Source organism: Camelus ferus, chromosome 10, assembly GCF_009834535.1.
Source record: "Camelus ferus isolate YT-003-E chromosome 10, BCGSAC_Cfer_1.0, whole genome shotgun sequence".
NCBI classification, from domain to species: Eukaryota; Metazoa; Chordata; class Mammalia; order Artiodactyla; family Camelidae; genus Camelus; species Camelus ferus.
Genome location: NC_045705.1, coordinates 29,699,175 through 29,716,662, shown reverse-complemented (window position 1 = coordinate 29,716,662; position 17,488 = coordinate 29,699,175). Strand labels below are relative to the sequence as shown.

General features: G+C 50.8%; 1 protein-coding gene across 3 annotated transcripts; it reads right to left on the bottom strand.

The window, feature by feature from the left end:
• Window positions 1-1,380: 1,380 nt before the first annotated feature.
• Window positions 1,381-11,700, bottom strand: SLC35C1 (solute carrier family 35 member C1). Of its 3 annotated transcripts, none has more exons than XM_006184337.2 (3): window positions 11,533-11,700; window positions 9,353-9,879; window positions 1,381-5,571 (listed from the first exon to the last, which is right to left on the bottom strand). In XM_006184337.2, exons 1-3 carry the CDS (start codon window positions 11,562-11,564, stop codon window positions 4,937-4,939), a joined length of 1,194 nt encoding a protein of 397 aa, XP_006184399.2. In that variant the 5' UTR covers window positions 11,565-11,700; the 3' UTR covers window positions 1,381-4,936. The 3 variants fall into 3 exon arrangements, with proteins under 3 accessions (XP_006184399.2, XP_032344416.1, XP_032344415.1); XM_032488525.1 differs by lacking the exon at window positions 11,533-11,700 and adding an exon at window positions 11,241-11,425; XM_032488524.1 differs by lacking the exon at window positions 11,533-11,700 and adding an exon at window positions 11,072-11,225.
• Window positions 11,701-17,488: the final 5,788 nt, after the last annotated feature.

Genomic DNA, 17,488 nt, shown 5'->3' with positions numbered 1-17,488 from the left:
GAGGATGCCAAAAAGCCCTTGTTTCCACTAAGGGCAGAACAAAAGAATGTTTACGCTGTAAAGAGTAAGAGATTTAAGGAAGGACTTTATACTAAGTGATATAGGAATGAGAGAAATTAGCCAAATAGCTGGGGGTTTCTTTCTTTGCCGAAGATATTTAAGAAGACAGAGGTCAGTTCCGTTTTGTCTTTTTGTTGTAGTCTTACATGGAGACTGGATTAGGCAATTTTTTACATTCCCTAAGAACTACGCTTTGGGTAAATATTTGATGATTGGTTGAAATGTAACCAGGGGTAGGAGGGAGGAAGGGATGTCCCTGGCGAGTTTAAGTAGCCCGCGCCCTCTAGTGGTCAGACTGGGAAAGAAGCGGCCGCTGTGCTTCAGGCTGAGCCGGGAGCATCCGGGCGCATCCTGGTCTCTAGTTAGGCGCAGTGTGCAGCCGCAGCCTTTCTATCTACAATTGACTCCAAAGCTTAGAATTTGAAAACTGGTGGCCAGAGGGGCAAACTAGTTTTGGAAATTAGGAATTTGAGGCCTTTTGCCAGGTTCACTGCCCCCCAGTTTGCTTCAGGCTCCACCTGAGTTGGACTCTGGGAAGGTGAGGGGACATGAAAAGAACAAGAAAGTGGTCATCTTCTTCAGAGTTCAGGCAAGTAACAGGCAAGGGAAGACGCCAGGGTGCAAGTAAACAGGTAGCCCCTTGTTAGTATTACTAAATCTAAACTGCACCCTCAATATGTAAATGAGTGAAACTGAGGCTGCCCTGGTTGAAGCAGAAATGGGGACTAGGAGCCCACTTGACTCCCCCTTCTGCTCCAAGGGGGCTCCCTAACCTTCCTAGAGGCACTAATCTCATCTAGTTTCCTTCCCCCTATTTTATAGATAAGAAAACTTAAGGTATGGGAGGTGGGGGTGACTTTGGACGCACAGCTGAAAACCAGTGTATCTCAAAGACAGTGGAAAGTGGACCTTGCTTCACAGGGTTATGTTAGGATTAACTGAGATGAAGATGTAAAGAGACTCGCTCAGGCCCTGCATACAGCGGGCCCTCAATACATTCCTTCCCTCCCTCTGATGCAGGGGAATGAAAAATGAGATAAGGCAGGGACCCTGTGCATAGCGATCTGGAGAGGAAGCAGAGAGAGTTTCGCTAGCTGGACGGGAACTCGTTAATATAACTCTTCTGTGACTGCAGAGCAGCCTGGGAGCCAGACTGAAGGCCTGGTGGAAATGCAGCTGCCCCCAACCAGCCCCACCCTCACCCCACAGTCTCTCTCTACCTGCCTGGGGCTCCTCTAGGACTATTTCCTCCTCCCAAGACAGCCCTACCTGGACCTGATGGGGAGTGGGAGTTGTAGAAATAAACAAAGACCACCCAAATGAGAACAAACAGGATATTTACTCAGAGCTTGCTATATAGCAAGGGAGTCAGCCACCATCGCTTGTAATTTGGCAAGGATTCGAAGGCAGGCAGACGAGTAGGAAAGCTTTACAGTGAGAAAATGGAAGGCTTCAGGTAGGTCCTGATTGGGAGCAGTTAAACTGATGGGGAAACCGGAGGTAGGCTAATTAGAAGGGGGCAGGGAGTCTTGTGTGATTGGTTGGTCCTCAGTTGGGACTAGGGGGTAGAAGCCAAAAATAGGGAAGTGGGCAGTCATTCCCCAAATGACTGTTCTAGGTTCACTGATGCGGAGGTAGTGGTTTGGCTTCCAGGACTGATTGCTGCAGAAGCTGTGAGTCAGAGTTCTATTGTCATATATGGTTTGGCCAATGTCTGTTGTAATTCAGTCTCTGAGTGTTCCGAGAGGGAACCCAGCTATGTGATTTGGGACACAGTGCTAACTTCTTTGTGCCTTGGTTTCCTCATCTGTGAAATGGGGATGTTAATAGTACCTGTCTCAGAAGTTAACACATGTCAAGTCTTAGAAAAGCCCCTGGCATGTGATGAGTAGCTAACAAATGTTAGCAATAATAGTAACGGTTATTATTATTTTTTTAACAATGATGATGATGGTGGTGATGGTGCTCAGTAGAAAGAGCACTGGCCTGGGAGGAGGGGAGCGGGTTCTGCCCTATCACCCTGTGGCCTTGGGCAAGTCAGTCACACATTCCGAGCCTCAGGCTTGTCTGGACTCTGGGGCTGGACTCTGATTTCCAAACACATTCCCAGCTTGAACTTTATAAATTCCCCACTGGTGCTCAGCGACATCCTGCTGTTGCCCCTATACCAGTAACCACCAGCCTTTCTCCCCCACACCACCCACAGCCTTCCGTTATCTAAGCTCCTGGCACACCTGGACCAGGTGCTTCAGTGAAGCAGGCTCTGCTGTCCCCATTTTAGCCGGTTTCAGGTCCTAAATTTAGCCCTTTCACGGGAGCCAGTTTGCGGTGGGGGCAGGCGCTGGGAGAGGGCTGTTTCTGGTGAGGCAGCTGTGGAAGCAAATCAGACAGGAGGGCCAGGAGGGCAGAGTACCACACTCTGTTTTGTCCTTGGTGCCTCAGTCATTCAACCCTTTGGGGTCTCAGTTTTCTCATTTAACAACTAAATTTCATGTTTGTTGGCTCTTTAAATCATCTTGTTATCTCTCATCTGCATCAAAACTGGGGTCTTTGGCCCCGCATGGATTCAAACCCATCCAGACACACTGCACATCTTGCGCTTTTATGTGTGGACTGTTGCACATAAGGCTGTTCAGTTGTGTCCTGAGAGCTGAGGCCACCTGAATTTTGAACTATTTAGGTTTCTCTTAAATCTTGTCCAAGTGCAAATAACATTAAGAGTGTTGTCTCGGAAGCTGGTGATGGCTTTTAAAATAGATAGAATTAAGTCCGGATTGACCACGGCATTCAAGGCTGTTCACACCATGGCCCACCCTCATTTTCTATCCCTCCCCTAACCACCCCTGCCAAAACCTCTCACCACTCCCCAGATGTGCTCTTCCCCCAGCTTCACCTTGTTTTCTAGTCTATCTTTCCTCCTGGAGTCCCCTACTCAGCCAGTAAGACTCAGTTCAAACATTCTGGCCCTTTAGAAGACTTGGTCTCTCCATCTTCTGAGACCTCAGGGCAATATGTTATTACTTCCATTATTTCACCTGTTATTGGGGCCTTGACGTATATTTACATGCAAGCCCCTCGAAGCAGATTTGGATCTTCGTATCAGTATGAAGTATGTGCCTGGCACATAGAAGATGCTGAAAAAATGCTGGATATAGTTAAGGGCACTGTGGTTAAGTACCCATGTTCTGCAGGCAGAGACCTCCATCTGAATCCTACTGCTGCCTCTTCCTTCTGTGTACCTCCCTGAGCCTCGGTGTTCTCATCTGTAAAATGGGGGATCAGTGATGGCGCCTGCTTCAGAGCACACAGGAGGCTGATTTGAGCACTCAGCAGGGTCCTGCCTCCAGCAAGGGCCCTATAAATAGCAGTGATTACTAATACAAAACTTGAGATCTGGAAGGAGCCCTGGTATTTGGATCAACCCTTGGCCAGAGGGAGAACAGTCTCCTAGAAAGCTGTCCTGCTGGAACCCAGGCTTGGTGATGGCAGGGGTGAGCTTTCCCACCATTTACAGACCCACTGCTTTTCCTCAGAGCCTCGTTCCTAAATCCTGTCCAGACCCTGCCTGTTCCTTCTTTCACTCACTCCAAACATGCAGGATTGTCCTACTCCGATTTTTAAATAAATTGCACGCAGTTCAGGGCATTGGGGCTCACCAACTTCATTAGAAACCACCTGGGATTGTGGGGGGAGCTGCGAGGGAGGGGTGGTGAGAAGACTCACTCTCCACAGCCTTTTGCCAGAGGGACTAAAAACATCAGGAGTTACCCTGAAGAGCTGGGTGGAACAAAACGCCCAACAGAAGGGACAGGAGCGGGGAAAGCCACCCTGGGGCCAGGAGGGTACGGCGAGTGGAAGAGAAGTTTCTTTCAGCCCTAAACTCAGGGAAGATTGTAATTGTTGGCTTAACACTTTCATCAGGGTCAGGCTACAACACCTGCCCTGCAGGGACCTGGATCCTGGGGGGCCCCGCACAGCTGAGGTGGAAGGCTCTGAGCTGACCCTTGCGTCATCAGCCCCCTTGGGAGAAGCAGAGGCAGCTCCCTGGCTCCACTTCCGGGAGGCTGTTACCTGAACCAGGCAGCTGTGCCAGGTGCTGGGAGACCTGAGCGCCAGTTTCCCCACAGGGCAGAGGAGTGAGGCGGGGAAAACCCGTGTCAGGGACTAGGGGAGGGTGTTAATGACCCTGCTTAACCTGTGAAAGACACGCGGTTCTCCCACGTTCAAACAGTGGCACAGACAGTGTGGAAAGGGCGCTCTCCCACGATGGAGCCCATCCCCAGGCCGCTTCCCGGCAGCCCCTGCGGGTGCCAGGGCCAGGCTCGGGTGCAGCTGATCCTTCGCCCCTTTCCACGGGGCCTGCTGGTCTCAGTGCAGAGAAGAGGGAACATTTGTCTATTTCCTCCCTCAGCCCAGCCCATGCTTTCCTCCAAGGGAAGGCTGGTTTGTGGAGCCAAAGCTCTGTGGCTTGCCTGGGACGTAGAGATGTGAGGTTTCCCGAATCCCAACAGTTGGCCTGTGGTGGGGTCACAATCCTATCTCCCCTGAGTCTAGGTGAAGACTTAATGGCTTCAGCAATACTGTTCCTTAAAGGTTGTGGCCTTTCCCCAACCCTAAAGGTCATGTGGAGGTAGAAGGCCCTGGAAGAGGGGCAGGAAGGGCTGCTTCCCCTACCCTCCTCCCGGGGAGCTGGTGCTCTTCCGGAGAGCCGACTGGCTCTTCTTGTGGGGGTCCCTCCTCCCTAGGGGAGGACAAAATCCCAGAAATAGGAAAGGGGGTCAAGACAGGTTTGGCAACTTTCTGACATCACTTGGAAACACTGGTTCCCCTTCAACCACGGGATTCCCATCAGGTCTGTAAGGCCACCCTCTCTGGATCAGAGAGACAGCAGCATTGTGTTCATGGGCCTTCTACCTGGGCAGGCCAGGCCACCCCGGGGACTCCGGAGAAGCTCACACCTCCACGTTACTCTTCTCGTCCTCCTTGGGATGGGCTCCTCCTGAACCTTCTTCATCTCCCGGCCCCTGACCCAGGTATAGGCGGAGGAGCCCCCCAGCACCATCATGTTGCTCATCCACCAGAGGAAGCTCTTGGTCTCCTCATAGTAGAGGACGGCCAGCACCGTCTGGGCACAGGCTTTGGCAGTACCAGACACGTTGTGGGTCAGGGGACTGGTGAACTTGATCTGCAGTCCTGTCACGTAGCCGATGGCAAAGCCAAACAGGCCCCCCAGCGTCATCACGACCCAGAAGTGGGCGCTGCCCAGCTGGGGGAAGTCGCAGAGGGCCCTCAGCTCGCCCAGCAGCAGGAGCAGGGGCAGAAAGAGGACGCAGGCATTGACGTTGTTGTAGAAGGTCAGGCGCCAGATGCTGTCGTCCACCGCCGGGAGCACCTTCTTGGTGTAGATGGCGTTGAGTGAGACGCAGAGGCTGGCAAGCACCCCAAAGATGGTGCCCATCCAAGACAGGGTACCCTCTGCGCCCTCCTGGTCCACACCAAGCCAGAAGCCACCTGCAGTGGGGAGAGGAGAAGGGCAAGGGATTGAGGATGGGGAGGAAGAAGGACAGGATTTTGCCACCAAAGTTCACAAACTGTGTAATGCTGCCATGTGTCCAAAGTCTCCACTACAGGCCAAGCACCACACAAGGGCTGGGGAAGTGGCCTGGGACATGAACCCTTCCTCACGGAGCTCACATTCTGGCAGAGGAGAAACACATTAAAACGATTCATTTTCCAATCACTTCTTTAATTACAATTGTAATGAGGTCCATAAAACAGTACAGGGTGCTGTGAGAACCCGTAACTGGGTGACTGTGCTGGCCTGGGGCATCTGGAAAGCAACATTTACAATGAGTGCTGAAGGATGAATACCGCTACAGCACTTAGTGATGAAGGTGACCTTGGGCAAGTGACTTAAGGTCTCGGAACCTTGGCTTCCTGGTCCGTAAAATGGGAGCCTACAATGAGCTAGAATCACTTGGGGCCTGAGGTTTTTGGGGACAGTCACTCTTTCTGAGACTCTCATCTTCTGATACCTCCTGCTCACCGACACTCCATGGTGCCCTGCTGCCCACCTTCGAGTCTACATCCCACAGCCTGGCACGCTGGGCTTTCCACACCCCAGCCAGCCCTGTCTCTGTACCACGATCGCCCCTAGTCATTTTTCTCATCTCCCTGCTTCTCACACCAGGGCTCAGTGTCCTTGTTCCTTTCCTGCACCAGGAACACCCTCCTCCTCCCTGGGAGATTCAACTCATTCTTCAAAGTCAAAGCCAGCCTCTCCAGGGTCAAAGTCTTCTTGATCCCCCAGCACCCATACCTCTTCCTGGCCTCTTCCTGCCTGCGCTTTCCTTCAAGACCCCTTGCCTACCCTGGGCTGCTGGGCACCTGCCCAAGGGGACAGTACAGTCTCTTTAGTTAGACCCCACCTCCCCAGAAGGCAGGGGCAGAATCTCACACATGCTGTATCCCCACCGTAGCAGCTGACACCGTGGTTTTGGTGTCAGAGAGATTTGGGCTCCAATCGGGTTCTGTCATTTAGAGGCTGGTGCCCTGGGGAGAATTCACTTAACTTCTCTGGGCTCCCATTTCCTTCAGCTGTAGAGATGTGGGTCACGTTCCTGACCTCCTACTCCAACCAATCTACTGTCCACCTTGCCACTGGAATCATCTTCCCAAGGTAAGAGCTGCTCCGGTCTCATCCTGGCTTAAAGCCCCTCTGTGCTTCCCCACTGCCCTCAGCAGATAGTCCATACTCATTTAACTTGGGCAGCCTCATGGCTGGTGAGCCTCGCTCTGGCACAGCCATGCAGAAATGCACATGTTCTTTCTTCTGCCTAGAGCATTATCTCCTCACTCCTTCCTGACATCCATCTCGTACTTCCTCCAGAAGGCTGCTTGGATGACCTCTGCCCTTCTCCTCCCCCACCCCTCCCCACCCCCCCTCCCAACCCCACCAGGATTCCCGCAGCATCTTCCTGTCCCAATCACAGCTCTTACTCCTCAAATATAACTCAGTTACTGCCCTGCACCAACCCCATGCCCTCCGGGAGCAGAGGCGCTGAGTCTACCTTTTCCGAACTTGTATCCCCATAGCATGGCACAGACTTGGCCATCAATTAACATTTGTTGAATGGCTGAATGAATGAATGGAAGTTGTTCTGGAGATGGTTGAGGATGAAAGGAGACAAGGCACCAACTACATTGTAAGCATTCACTTGCAGTATTCTCTTTCTTGGCAGAGCCTTTGCAAACAGGTACCCACAGATCAGCTCTGGGGGCACAGTGAAGGCCGGGTCCTAGCCAGAGCACCCCCAGCCCTCCTGCTGGTTTCCTTCCGAGTCCAGAAGACTGCCACCTCAAGGTTCCAGTCTTAAAGCTCCAGAAGGAGCTTTTAAAGATACTGTGTGACCTGGGAGGCAGGGAGAAGGATGAGGCCTGGAGAGTCATAGGAGACCTATTGTCCCCCTCAAGGAGGAAGGAAAGGGAAACACTGTGGAGGGGGGCCAGGTACTGGGCCATTAGGCAGGCCAGTGAACGCACCTGCCCAGCAGCTATATCACCATCAGCTACTTTGATTACTTTTTTTTTGTAGATATATATTTTTTATTGAAGTATAATCAGTATACAATGTTGTGTCAATTTCTGGTGTACAGCATAATGCTTCAGTCATGCATGAACGTACATATATTCGTTTTCATGTTCTTTTTCACCATAAGTTACTACAAGATATTGAATATAGTTCCCTGTGCTATACAGTAGGAACTTGTTGTTTATTGCTTTGATTACTTTTCAGACTTGGGCCTAGTTTCCCTACCAACCTCACCTGTCTGTATGCAAATTCTCCCACGAGGAGCCCCCCTCCCCCTCCCTCTAGGGTCAGCAGGACTGAAGTGGAGATCCCTGGGGCATTTGGCTAAGTGAGGCCTGGGACCCCATACCAGCTCCCTTGGGGAAGAAGTGGGGAGCAGCTGGGCCAGATCTGCCAGGGGTCTTAGTGGCCCCTCCCACCTAGACCTGGCAGCCCTAGATTCCGAAGCTGCTCAATAAGGGGAACGTTTTCTAGGACAGGTGGCCTGGGGATGGCCCTTCCCTGTCAACCAGTGCAACCCAGCCTGGGACTCTGAGACACCAATGAAGAATATGTAGGTCAACCAAGATGAAATTTGCAGCACCAGGAAGAACCCAAACAGGTTCAAAGAAAGATCCCATTCCTGGATGACAGAGCCCCAGGAAGACTGAAGGGGTGGGAAGCTGGGGGTCCTCTTACCGAGCAGGCGGCAAGAAAATATTCTGTGATCATGGAAATGTTCTATCATCTGTGCCATCCAACACAGTAGCCAATGGCCACATGGGGCTCCTAAGCACTTGAAATGTGGCTACAGAATCAGGTCATAACACCTGCAAGTGAAGAACTGAAGTTTTAAAATTTCATGGAATTTGAATTGAAATAGATGCATGTGGTCAGTGGCTATTGTATTGGATAGTGCAGTTCTAACCTCTAGGGGACAAGAACAGAGCAGAGTGGTTAGAAACATAGGCCTGGGAGCCTGGCCAATCTGGCTTTGCATCCCAGCCTAGTTACTTCCTAGTTGTGAGGCTGTGAGCAAGTGGCTTAACCTCTCTGAGTGTCAGTTTCCTTGTTTGCAGGGAGTTGATCATGGTGATGCTGCCATCCAGGGGACCTCTGGGGAACATAAGGAGATGCTATATGTGAATGATTAGCACAATGTCCCCATCAATAATTCTTACTTCCTGAGGATCAGGTCTGGAAAGACAGCTAAGTTATATCAAAGCATATCTCTTCCCACTGTCTCAGGCATTACTGTAAGCGTGCAAGGTCACAGGGTGATGGTATATTTACTAAAAGATACAATGTCCTCTAGAAAGAGCACCAGATGGGGAGTCAGGACACTTGAACTCTTGAGAAGCAAGAGAGTATAGTGGTCAAGTGTTAAGGAGCCAGACTGCTTGAGATCAGATCCCACCTCTGCCATTTATTAGCTGTGTGATCTTTGATGAATTACTTAACTTCTCTGTACCTTGGTTTTCCTTCTGTGAAATGTAGATTATAATCCCATCTTGTGTGAAGGGCCCTGACTGGGCCCCTAACTTGCTAGGTGGCCTCCAGAATCTCTCTGGACCCCAGGCTCTTCCTCATAAGATTTTCACAACAAGGGAGCTGGGACAGATCAAGTCCAAAGGTGTTTGACAGGGTTGTTCTTTCGGGTTTCGGCCCCCATTCCTACCCCCACCCCCATGCCATTCCCCATGGCCCTGGCTGGCCACTCACCAATGATGATGCTGCAGGTGAGCAAGGCATAGAAGGAGGTGGTCTGTTTGAGCAGCAGGTAGGAGAGCAGCACATTGAAGACGGTGGTGAGTGAGCGGCCCACATTGTAGAAGGCCACGCCCACATACTTGAGGCAGAGGTTATTGAAGGTGATCATGCCGATGAAGACCACCGACAAGGGCAGGACACTGCGGGCCACCCTGAGGTCCAGGCGCAGGGTGGGGAAGTCCACGGCACCAGGGCAACAGGCGGCCAGTGTGCTGAGGCCCTTGCACAGCAGTGCAGTCACCAGGCATTGATAGAAGGTGACGAAGATGGGGGTGTCCAGCCGTAGGGAGGGGCTGTCCAGCAGGTACTTGTTAAGGAACACCATGGAGATGGACGTGACCCAGTAGAGAGAGACTACCAGTGCGATCTGCAATGCCCGCAGCACAAAGGGCTTCTCCTGGCTGGCCTCTGTCTCTCTGGAGGGGTCAGAAGTCCCCATCAGCGCCATGTGCAGGATCCTTGACCGCTTCAGAGAGGCCCTGTTCATGGTAGCAGAGGAGCTCGGTCACCCTACAGCCGGACTGATTTCCTAGAGTCCAGGATAGTGAGTTCACTTCTGCTTTCTGCAAGCTGAAGTCCTCAACTGTCACACGGGGGGTGGTCTGGAGGCCTCCCACCCTTCTCTTGGATGGAAAGGTTCTGCTCTGGGGTGAGCCCCACAACCTGCTCCCACCATGAGGGGGCTCATGAGACAAGACACGGGAATGAGATGAGGGATGGGGCTAAGGTTGGAAAGAGACGACCTGTTAGGGGAGAAGGGGCTGGGACCTAGCAGGGAGGAGTCACAGGAAGAAGGGAGGGGGAAGAGGAATGGAAAGAGAAGGGAGAGGAGGAGGAATGAAGCGCGAAGGTGCTAAAAAGGGCGGAAGCAGCATAGGGGAGAGAGGCAGAGAGAGGGCGGCACGGGCTTCTGTTGGAGAGAAGGGTTTGCAGGCCGAGAGGGGGAGGCAATGCAGGGAGCTGAACGGACGAAGCGCGTGCGTGGGGTTTGTAAAGAGGGGTGCAGGCGAAGTCAGAGGCGCTCAGGGCCCGGGTTCGAAGGACACAGGAGGAGGCTCGGCCGGCGCAAGCCCACGGCGAGCTGTCTTTCCGGGCGCCAGCCCCGGCTCGGCCCCGGAACCTCCGGACTTCCAAGGCCGCTCCCCCAGGCGAGGCGGGCCAGGAACTCATTTCCTGACACGCCCCGGACACCCTTCTTAAAGAGCCCGCACACCCGGTGTCTCCCTTAAAGCCACAGCTTCGGAGAAACGGCCTTCAGAGTCATGCTTGCGTCGACGCCCCGGCAGCCTCCCATCCCATGTGCGCTCCCCGCCCGCTGATGGTGGGGGAGGATCTCGGTAGACGAGGAAGGTTCCTGTGGGTGCTAGAGTCTCGGGCCCCTTTCCTGCAAACCCTCCCGCGGAGCCCCCCTCCGCCCCTGCTCCATCTCCTCCAGACCCTTGACTCCCCTCTACCTGGCCTATCTGCAGGTCCACCCCGCTCCTCATCCCCGGGCAGGGCTACTTCCCCAGAACCTTGGCACCGCTCCGCGTCCCTCGGCGTCTAGAGAACTCCCCCAACAGCCCCGCGTCCCTATACCTAACCCCAGCCCACTCCTCCAAAACCTAGTTGCAGTCCCCTCCTTCCCCCTACTTTCACCTCCCCTATCCTTCTCCGGAGCGTGAGACTTACAGCAGCTGCCCCCACCGCAGATTCGAAACCCCCCCAGCTCCCGGGTCCGAGCCTCAATGCAGCAACCCCTCCCCTCCTCGCAGAAAACCCTCTCGGTACGCCGGGCCCGGCGGCAAGCTCTGGTCCCAGGGCTGGTGTTCCCTGGCCGCGAAGGCGACCCAGCGCTCACCTCCACCTCGGCACTGGCTGCCCGCCCCACGCCACACTGCGCCGCACCTGCAGCGCCGCGCCCAGGGCCGAGCCCGTGGGAAACGACTTCCTGGTCCCATCTCCCGGCGCGGGCGCAGCGCCAACGTCGCCGACTTGCTTCCCACGTGGGCCCGGGGCAACGGCGGGGCACCCCAGGGACTGGCCTAACCTTGTCCCCGCGTTATCCCGCCGGTCGTGGGAGCAGGTCCCCTTCCCTTTTCAAGGCCACACTAGACCCCGTTATCCCGCCCAGGATTTCCCATTCCAGTTACCGTGGTTTGCACGTCCCAGGACCCGGCTGCATCCGTGGTCCGCCGCCGCGCACTCAGCTTGTGCTCCAGAAGTGGGGAACAGCCAGGATTCTTCCTGCCGGCAGTTAGTAGAGGGTCCCCCTCCCCCTCCCAGGGATTGGGCCTGGGCAGTCACTTCACCAGTCAGGCAAGGAGGACCGACCTCTTCCTGGTTCATCAGCGTTGGGTGGCTCACTTTCCCGGAGTTATCTTTATTGTAAAACCGGGGAGCTGGACTGTACCAGTCAGCCTCAACCTCCTTGCTCAAAACCATAGCTGATACGGTTGAAAGTAGGGACTACTACTTGTAATATTTCAAACACCATTTAATTAGTACCAATTAATTTATGGGTGAGATGTTTGAGATTTGCTTCCAAATTCCCAGAATACTCACTCCTCCAAAAAGAAAACCCCCAAAGGCTGATAGATAAAAGAAGACAGACAATTATTGAAGCTAGGCATAGGTACATGGAGGGTATAGGAGTCTCCTTACCTCTGTGCATCTTTGAAAATTTCCATCATAAAAAGGTAAAATCTGTGGTGTACATGACTTGCTAACTGCATAAACCCTTACCCCAGTTTAGCATAGCCCTTTGTGGGCTATGGGAACTGGAAGGGTTACAGGACACAAGCACTGTCCCACAGCCCTGGGGCAGGTGCAAACTCCCCAAGGGAGCTCTGCTCCATGTCTGTCCTCCTCCACTAACCCTCTGGCTCTTATTCTGTAACACCAGCATTACTCCTTCTTCCAGAAATGGGTCTTCCTGGTCTGGTCTTCAGGTGGAGGTTGCTATCTGATCACCTCGTCACGTTTGGGGTCAAATTACCCTTTTAGGGAAGGAAAGGCTTAAAGTGATTAAGCTGGCCACCTTGGAGAGTCTCATTCCAGGGCCAGACTTAAAGGTTGTGGGTTTCAGTTTATTAAGAGCAACCCTACCTGCTCTTCTCTCTTAGGCCTGATATTTCACTGTGACAAATACATTATTGACATACAGGGAGGGCGGACTTGTCTCTGAGAGGCCCTGGTTTCCTGGAAGGGCCTTCCCCCTTGGCACACTAACAGGTACTAGTGTACCTGATGAATGTGCTGACACCCGGATCCCCTAGTGCAGAGATACAGACTGCATACACACCAGAGGCATTTCACTAAAAGATCCAGAGACAGTCTATGCTGGATGTGTGGGGCACAGTCTGGGCTCTCCAAAAGGCAGGAGACCAAAGTGTATCCCTGTGTCCAATCTGCCCCTTTACCTTGCACCTGAAATTCCACCATTAGCTTCACTCCCTCGCATTAAGATTGCAACAGGCCAGTACAGTAAGTTTCACAGGTTCCAATCCTTTTTGTTCTTTCTGAGGGAAAGGGGAGGCGGGGGCGAGGGGGATGTTTCTTGGGGGTCTAAGGCCTCAGAAATTGTGCACTTTGCACAAACTGCTTGTACATTTTTCTTAAGGATTGTTAATTGTTTCAACCATTCGCAAAGGATGAAGTTTTAAGTCTTGTCAAGAGTAATTAGCCAGGGTGTGAACTTGGTGTGAGGTGGAGCATAAAATCATTAAGGTGGCAATTGGGCCCTTTATGGGCGTAATCTTATTTTCTTGCCTTGGCTAGGAGCTACTAATGATGTCAGAAGAAGATGATTTCTACCAGACAGGTGAACAGAACTAAACTCCCAGGTGTGAGGGACAATGGATTGGTACCTGTAGGGCCTGAGAACCCCTGGGAACACGCAGATATTGACTATCTCACTATGTGGTGGATGGTAACCAATTTTCTACCAGAATTCATTCTTCCATTGGTCCAAAATAATTGGATGGTTGCCCAGCCAGAGACCACATTTCCCTGCCTCCCTTGTGGGTAGGTGAACCATATGACTTTGTGGATGGTGAAGGGAGGGGAGTGGTGTGCTGTACTTTCCATGTCTAGGCTTTAAAACGTTAGATGGGTCTTACTCTGTGTTCTCTTTTTCTTCCTGTAACCCAGGACCCCATTGTGTCTGTAACCCAGCTGCGACCGCTGAGATGAAGTCAGTGTCTAGGGGATGTGGGAGCAATATGATGGAGAGAGTCTCTCTCTGGTCTCTGTGTGGAGCAGAGACACCTGCCAACTTGCCCTGTCCACCTGGAGACTGTTATACTAGAGGGAAATCAACTTACGTTCTTTCCGCACCTATACAGTGATGAAAGGGTCACTTTGTTATAGCAGTTAGGCCGTTACACATACTCACCAACTCTGTATTCCCTTTTCCTCACATATATGTGTATTCTCTAGGCAAACTTGAAAGCATGACATGTTAATCTGATCTCTCTCTCTTGCTTTCTCTCTATTTATCATCTGTCTATCCATCCATCCTAGACAGGACCTAGCACAATTCCTGCCCCAGTACCTCTTTGTAGAATGAACAGAAGTCAGACCACTGCTAAGAGTACCTGAAAATCAAAGCTGATTTAACATCTTTATTGGCCCTCTGCCTTGAAAAGCTTTCCTCATTCATCCCATATGGAATTCAAAATAAAAATTAAAACTAAACTGTTAAGTAAGTGTAAGCAGAGAAAAAAATAGTTCTGATTTTTTTTCATGATGATTAGAATGTTCTTTGGAAAATAATATATTCTTTCCAGGAAAAAAAAAATATGTCTTTCCATTGCCGGTACAGAGACACTACAAATTGCCTACTCCAAGAGTTGGCAAACTTTTTCTGTAAGGGACCAGAGAGTAAATATCTTAGACTCTGTGAGCCATATGGTCTCTGTCATCGCCATTCAATACAGCTGTTGTAGTTTTGTAAACAAATGGGTGCTGCTGTGTTTCAAAAAAAAAACTTTATACAAATAGACCGTGGGCTGGATTCGGCTCACTTTGCTGACCCCTGGTTCACCTTATATGAATTTAACCTTTCTTACTAACATTACCCATATACTGTTTGTATGTAAATGTGAACACCTAAGAACACTTATTCCCCAGTCTTCCTTGAAGCTAGATGTGGCCACATGACATATTTTGGCCAATGAGTTATAACCTGAGAATTCCTGGGAAGCATTTGCCTTCTTGATATAGGTGCAGTCTTGGTTGCGTCTTTTTCTTAAATGTTCTGTCTATAATGCAGACCAGAGGTCTGGAAGGGCAGCAGACATCTTGTAACCTCTACCAGAGACATCACCTTTATGCCCGGGTCTGGCTTCTGGGAAGCACCTAGATTTGGATGGTGCAGGCCTTTTTGGTTCTTTCGCGATCTAGAAGAGCCAAAAGCTTTACTCCCCAAAGCTCCTGTAACATGCACCTGGGTAATCTCCAAGCAGGAGTGGTGTTTCCCCCAGATTAGCATCTAACCCTTGGGGAGTAAGTTAGTCCCTTCTAGTGGAGGGTGTGCCACTGACAGCTAATGTTTCTCAGAGGGTGGCTCCATGCCCGGGTTTTCCATGTACAACATGGCAGTCCTCATAACAACGCTGTGAGGGGCAGCCTCTGGTTACAATCCCCACTTTACAAATGAGGAAACAGACCCCAGACATGTTGGATCACTAGCCCAAGGCTCCCCAGTGAGGAGGTGAGAGCTGTATTTGAACCAAGACCAATCTGACAGCTGAGCTAAAGTTTGTCCTGTTGCACGAGCCTGGCTCCTCCTGAGCTCGGGTTCCTGGTTGGTCTCCTGGGTCACTGGTCCTATGGGGTGACCCTGGCATCAGTGTCCTCTGTCCTGTTGCTGAAGGGCAAATGTGTGCCTAGGGCCGCATTGTCCACTGAGACTCGAGAGCCCTCTGGCTGATCCACTGTCCAATCTTTCTAACTTTTTCACCTATTAGCTTTATCTCCCACCTAGGTTGTAAACTCTTGGTGGCAGAGCGGAGAGTTATACAGTAGCTAATCATTTATCAGGCCCTGCTTTGTGCTATGCCCTGGCCTCAGTACTGCATGGACGAATTCTTCAAACCTCATGATAACTTTGAGAGGCTATCTTATTATTCCATTTTATGGAAGAGAAAACTGAGGTCCAGATAGATAAAGTAAGTCACCTAAGGTCATAGGGGATTGTAAGTGGCTGAGCTGGGATTTGAACCCAGGCCGACTGACTTACTCACTTAACTATTAATGTTATACTGACTCTCATTGTGTGTACAGCACTTTGCAGTTTGCAAAGCATTTTTACAAACATTAAAGAAAAATTCTCAGCACATCAGATCTTCAAGGTATGTTAGAGATTGTCTATTCTAAACCCCTTATAGAGAAGGAAATAGGTCCAGAGAGGGAGCAGTTCATGAAAAGGTGAGATGGGACAGGACCTCCACTCTCCTTACAGCCCCGCAAACTTCAAGCTCCTTCCCTGGACTGGAGCTCCATCCAGGAGCACGGGGGCTGTGCCATCGGCATCTCTAGTTCTTCAGCACCTAACACGGCACCTGGCACGCTGTAGGTGCTCAGGGAGTGAGTGTTAAATGAATGTGAGTCTGATTATTAGACACACCATTTCATCCCCATATGTCTTTGGTACCCCTCGTGGCATGTACATGATGCTTGGCATGTAGTTAGGGTACTGGGTTGGATTGTGTTCAACCCCCAAACTCATTTCCAGAACCTCAGAATAAGAACTTATTCAGAAACAAGATTTTTGCAGATGTAGTTAGTTATGTTAAAATGAATTCATACTGGTTTAAGGTGGACTCTAAATCCTATGACTGGTGTCCTTACAAGCAGGGAGATTTGGAGACAGAGGGGACACACAGGGAAGAAGGCCATGTGAAGATGGAGGTAGGGGTTGGAGTGATGCAGCTACCGGTCAAGAAACTCTAACGATAGCTGGAAAGCACTGGAAGTTAGGAGAGAACAGATTCTAGAAGGAACCAACCCTGGACACCTTGATTTTGGACTTCTGGCCTCCTGAATTGGGAGAGAATAAATTTCCATTGTTTTGAGCTAGCAAGTTTGTGGTCATTTGTTATGACAGCTGTAGGAAATTAATATGGTAGATCTGTGAAAAACAAAACCAAAAACTCTTGCTTGACTGATAAATCCCAGCAAGACCATGAGAGCAACAGCTTTTTCTCAGTCTTGACTGGGGGTGAGGGGAGGGCGGGTTTCAGCAGCTTACTGAATGCTTAACCTCCTCCTGGAGCGACATAGAGGCATAGAGGAAAGCTCCTTAGATTTCTGCTTCTTGGCCTGGTTACCTCAATCTTGAGACTTTGGATAATTTCTCTACCTCTCCAGATCTCAGTTTTCTCATCAGTAAAGTGGGAGGGGAGTCAAGCTTGCTGGTCCCTAAGGTAAAAGACTGGTTCTTGTCCTAGGTGGTATGTGGAGGGGCAAGGGAGAGCTTGGTGAAACAAAATGGAATGTACTGGCTCATGTCACTGAGAAGTCCAGAGGGAGTGGCTGGCTGTAGGTGCAGCTTGACCCAGCATCTCAAACAATGTCATCAACCAGATCCTGGTCTGGGCTCTTCTCCAAGTGTTGGCTTTATCCTCAGGCTCCATGAGACGGCAAAATAGCTTCAAGCATTCCAGACCTTACACCATTCGGGTTTTTTTTTAAAATAGACTTTATTTTTAGAACACTTTTAGGTTCACAGCAAAACTGAGCTAAAGGTACAGAGATTTCCCATAACCCCCCTGTCCCCACACATGCACAGCCTCCCCCATTAACATCGCCCACCAGACTGTTACCTTTGTTAGAATCAATGAACCTACACTGACGCATCGTTATCACACAGAGTCTGTAGTTTACATTAGGGTTCGCTCTTGGTGTTATACATTCTGAGTTTGGACAAATGTATAATGCATGTAGCTACCATTATAGTCTCATACAGATTTCATGCCAAGTCATAAAACACCACTCAATTTTAAGTCTGGTGGGGAAAAAAAAAATCACTGTTTCTCAGAAATCTTGAGGTTTACTCTCATTGGCCCAGCTCAAGTCACATGACCACCCTTGACCAATGATTGT

Bases quoted from the DNA above. Each gene is read 5' to 3' on its own strand.
- SLC35C1 (XM_006184337.2), bottom strand. From the start codon at position 11,564: ATGCAGCCGGGTCCTGGGACGTGCAAACCACG. The intron at 9,880-11,532 runs GTAACTGGAATG...TACCATGAACAG, and splicing joins CCTGGGACGTGCAAACCACG to GGCCTCTCTGAAGCGGTCAA. The intron at 5,572-9,352 runs GTGAGTGGCCAG...TCCCCACTGCAG, and splicing joins CACCTGCAGCATCATCATTG to GTGGCTTCTGGCTTGGTGTG.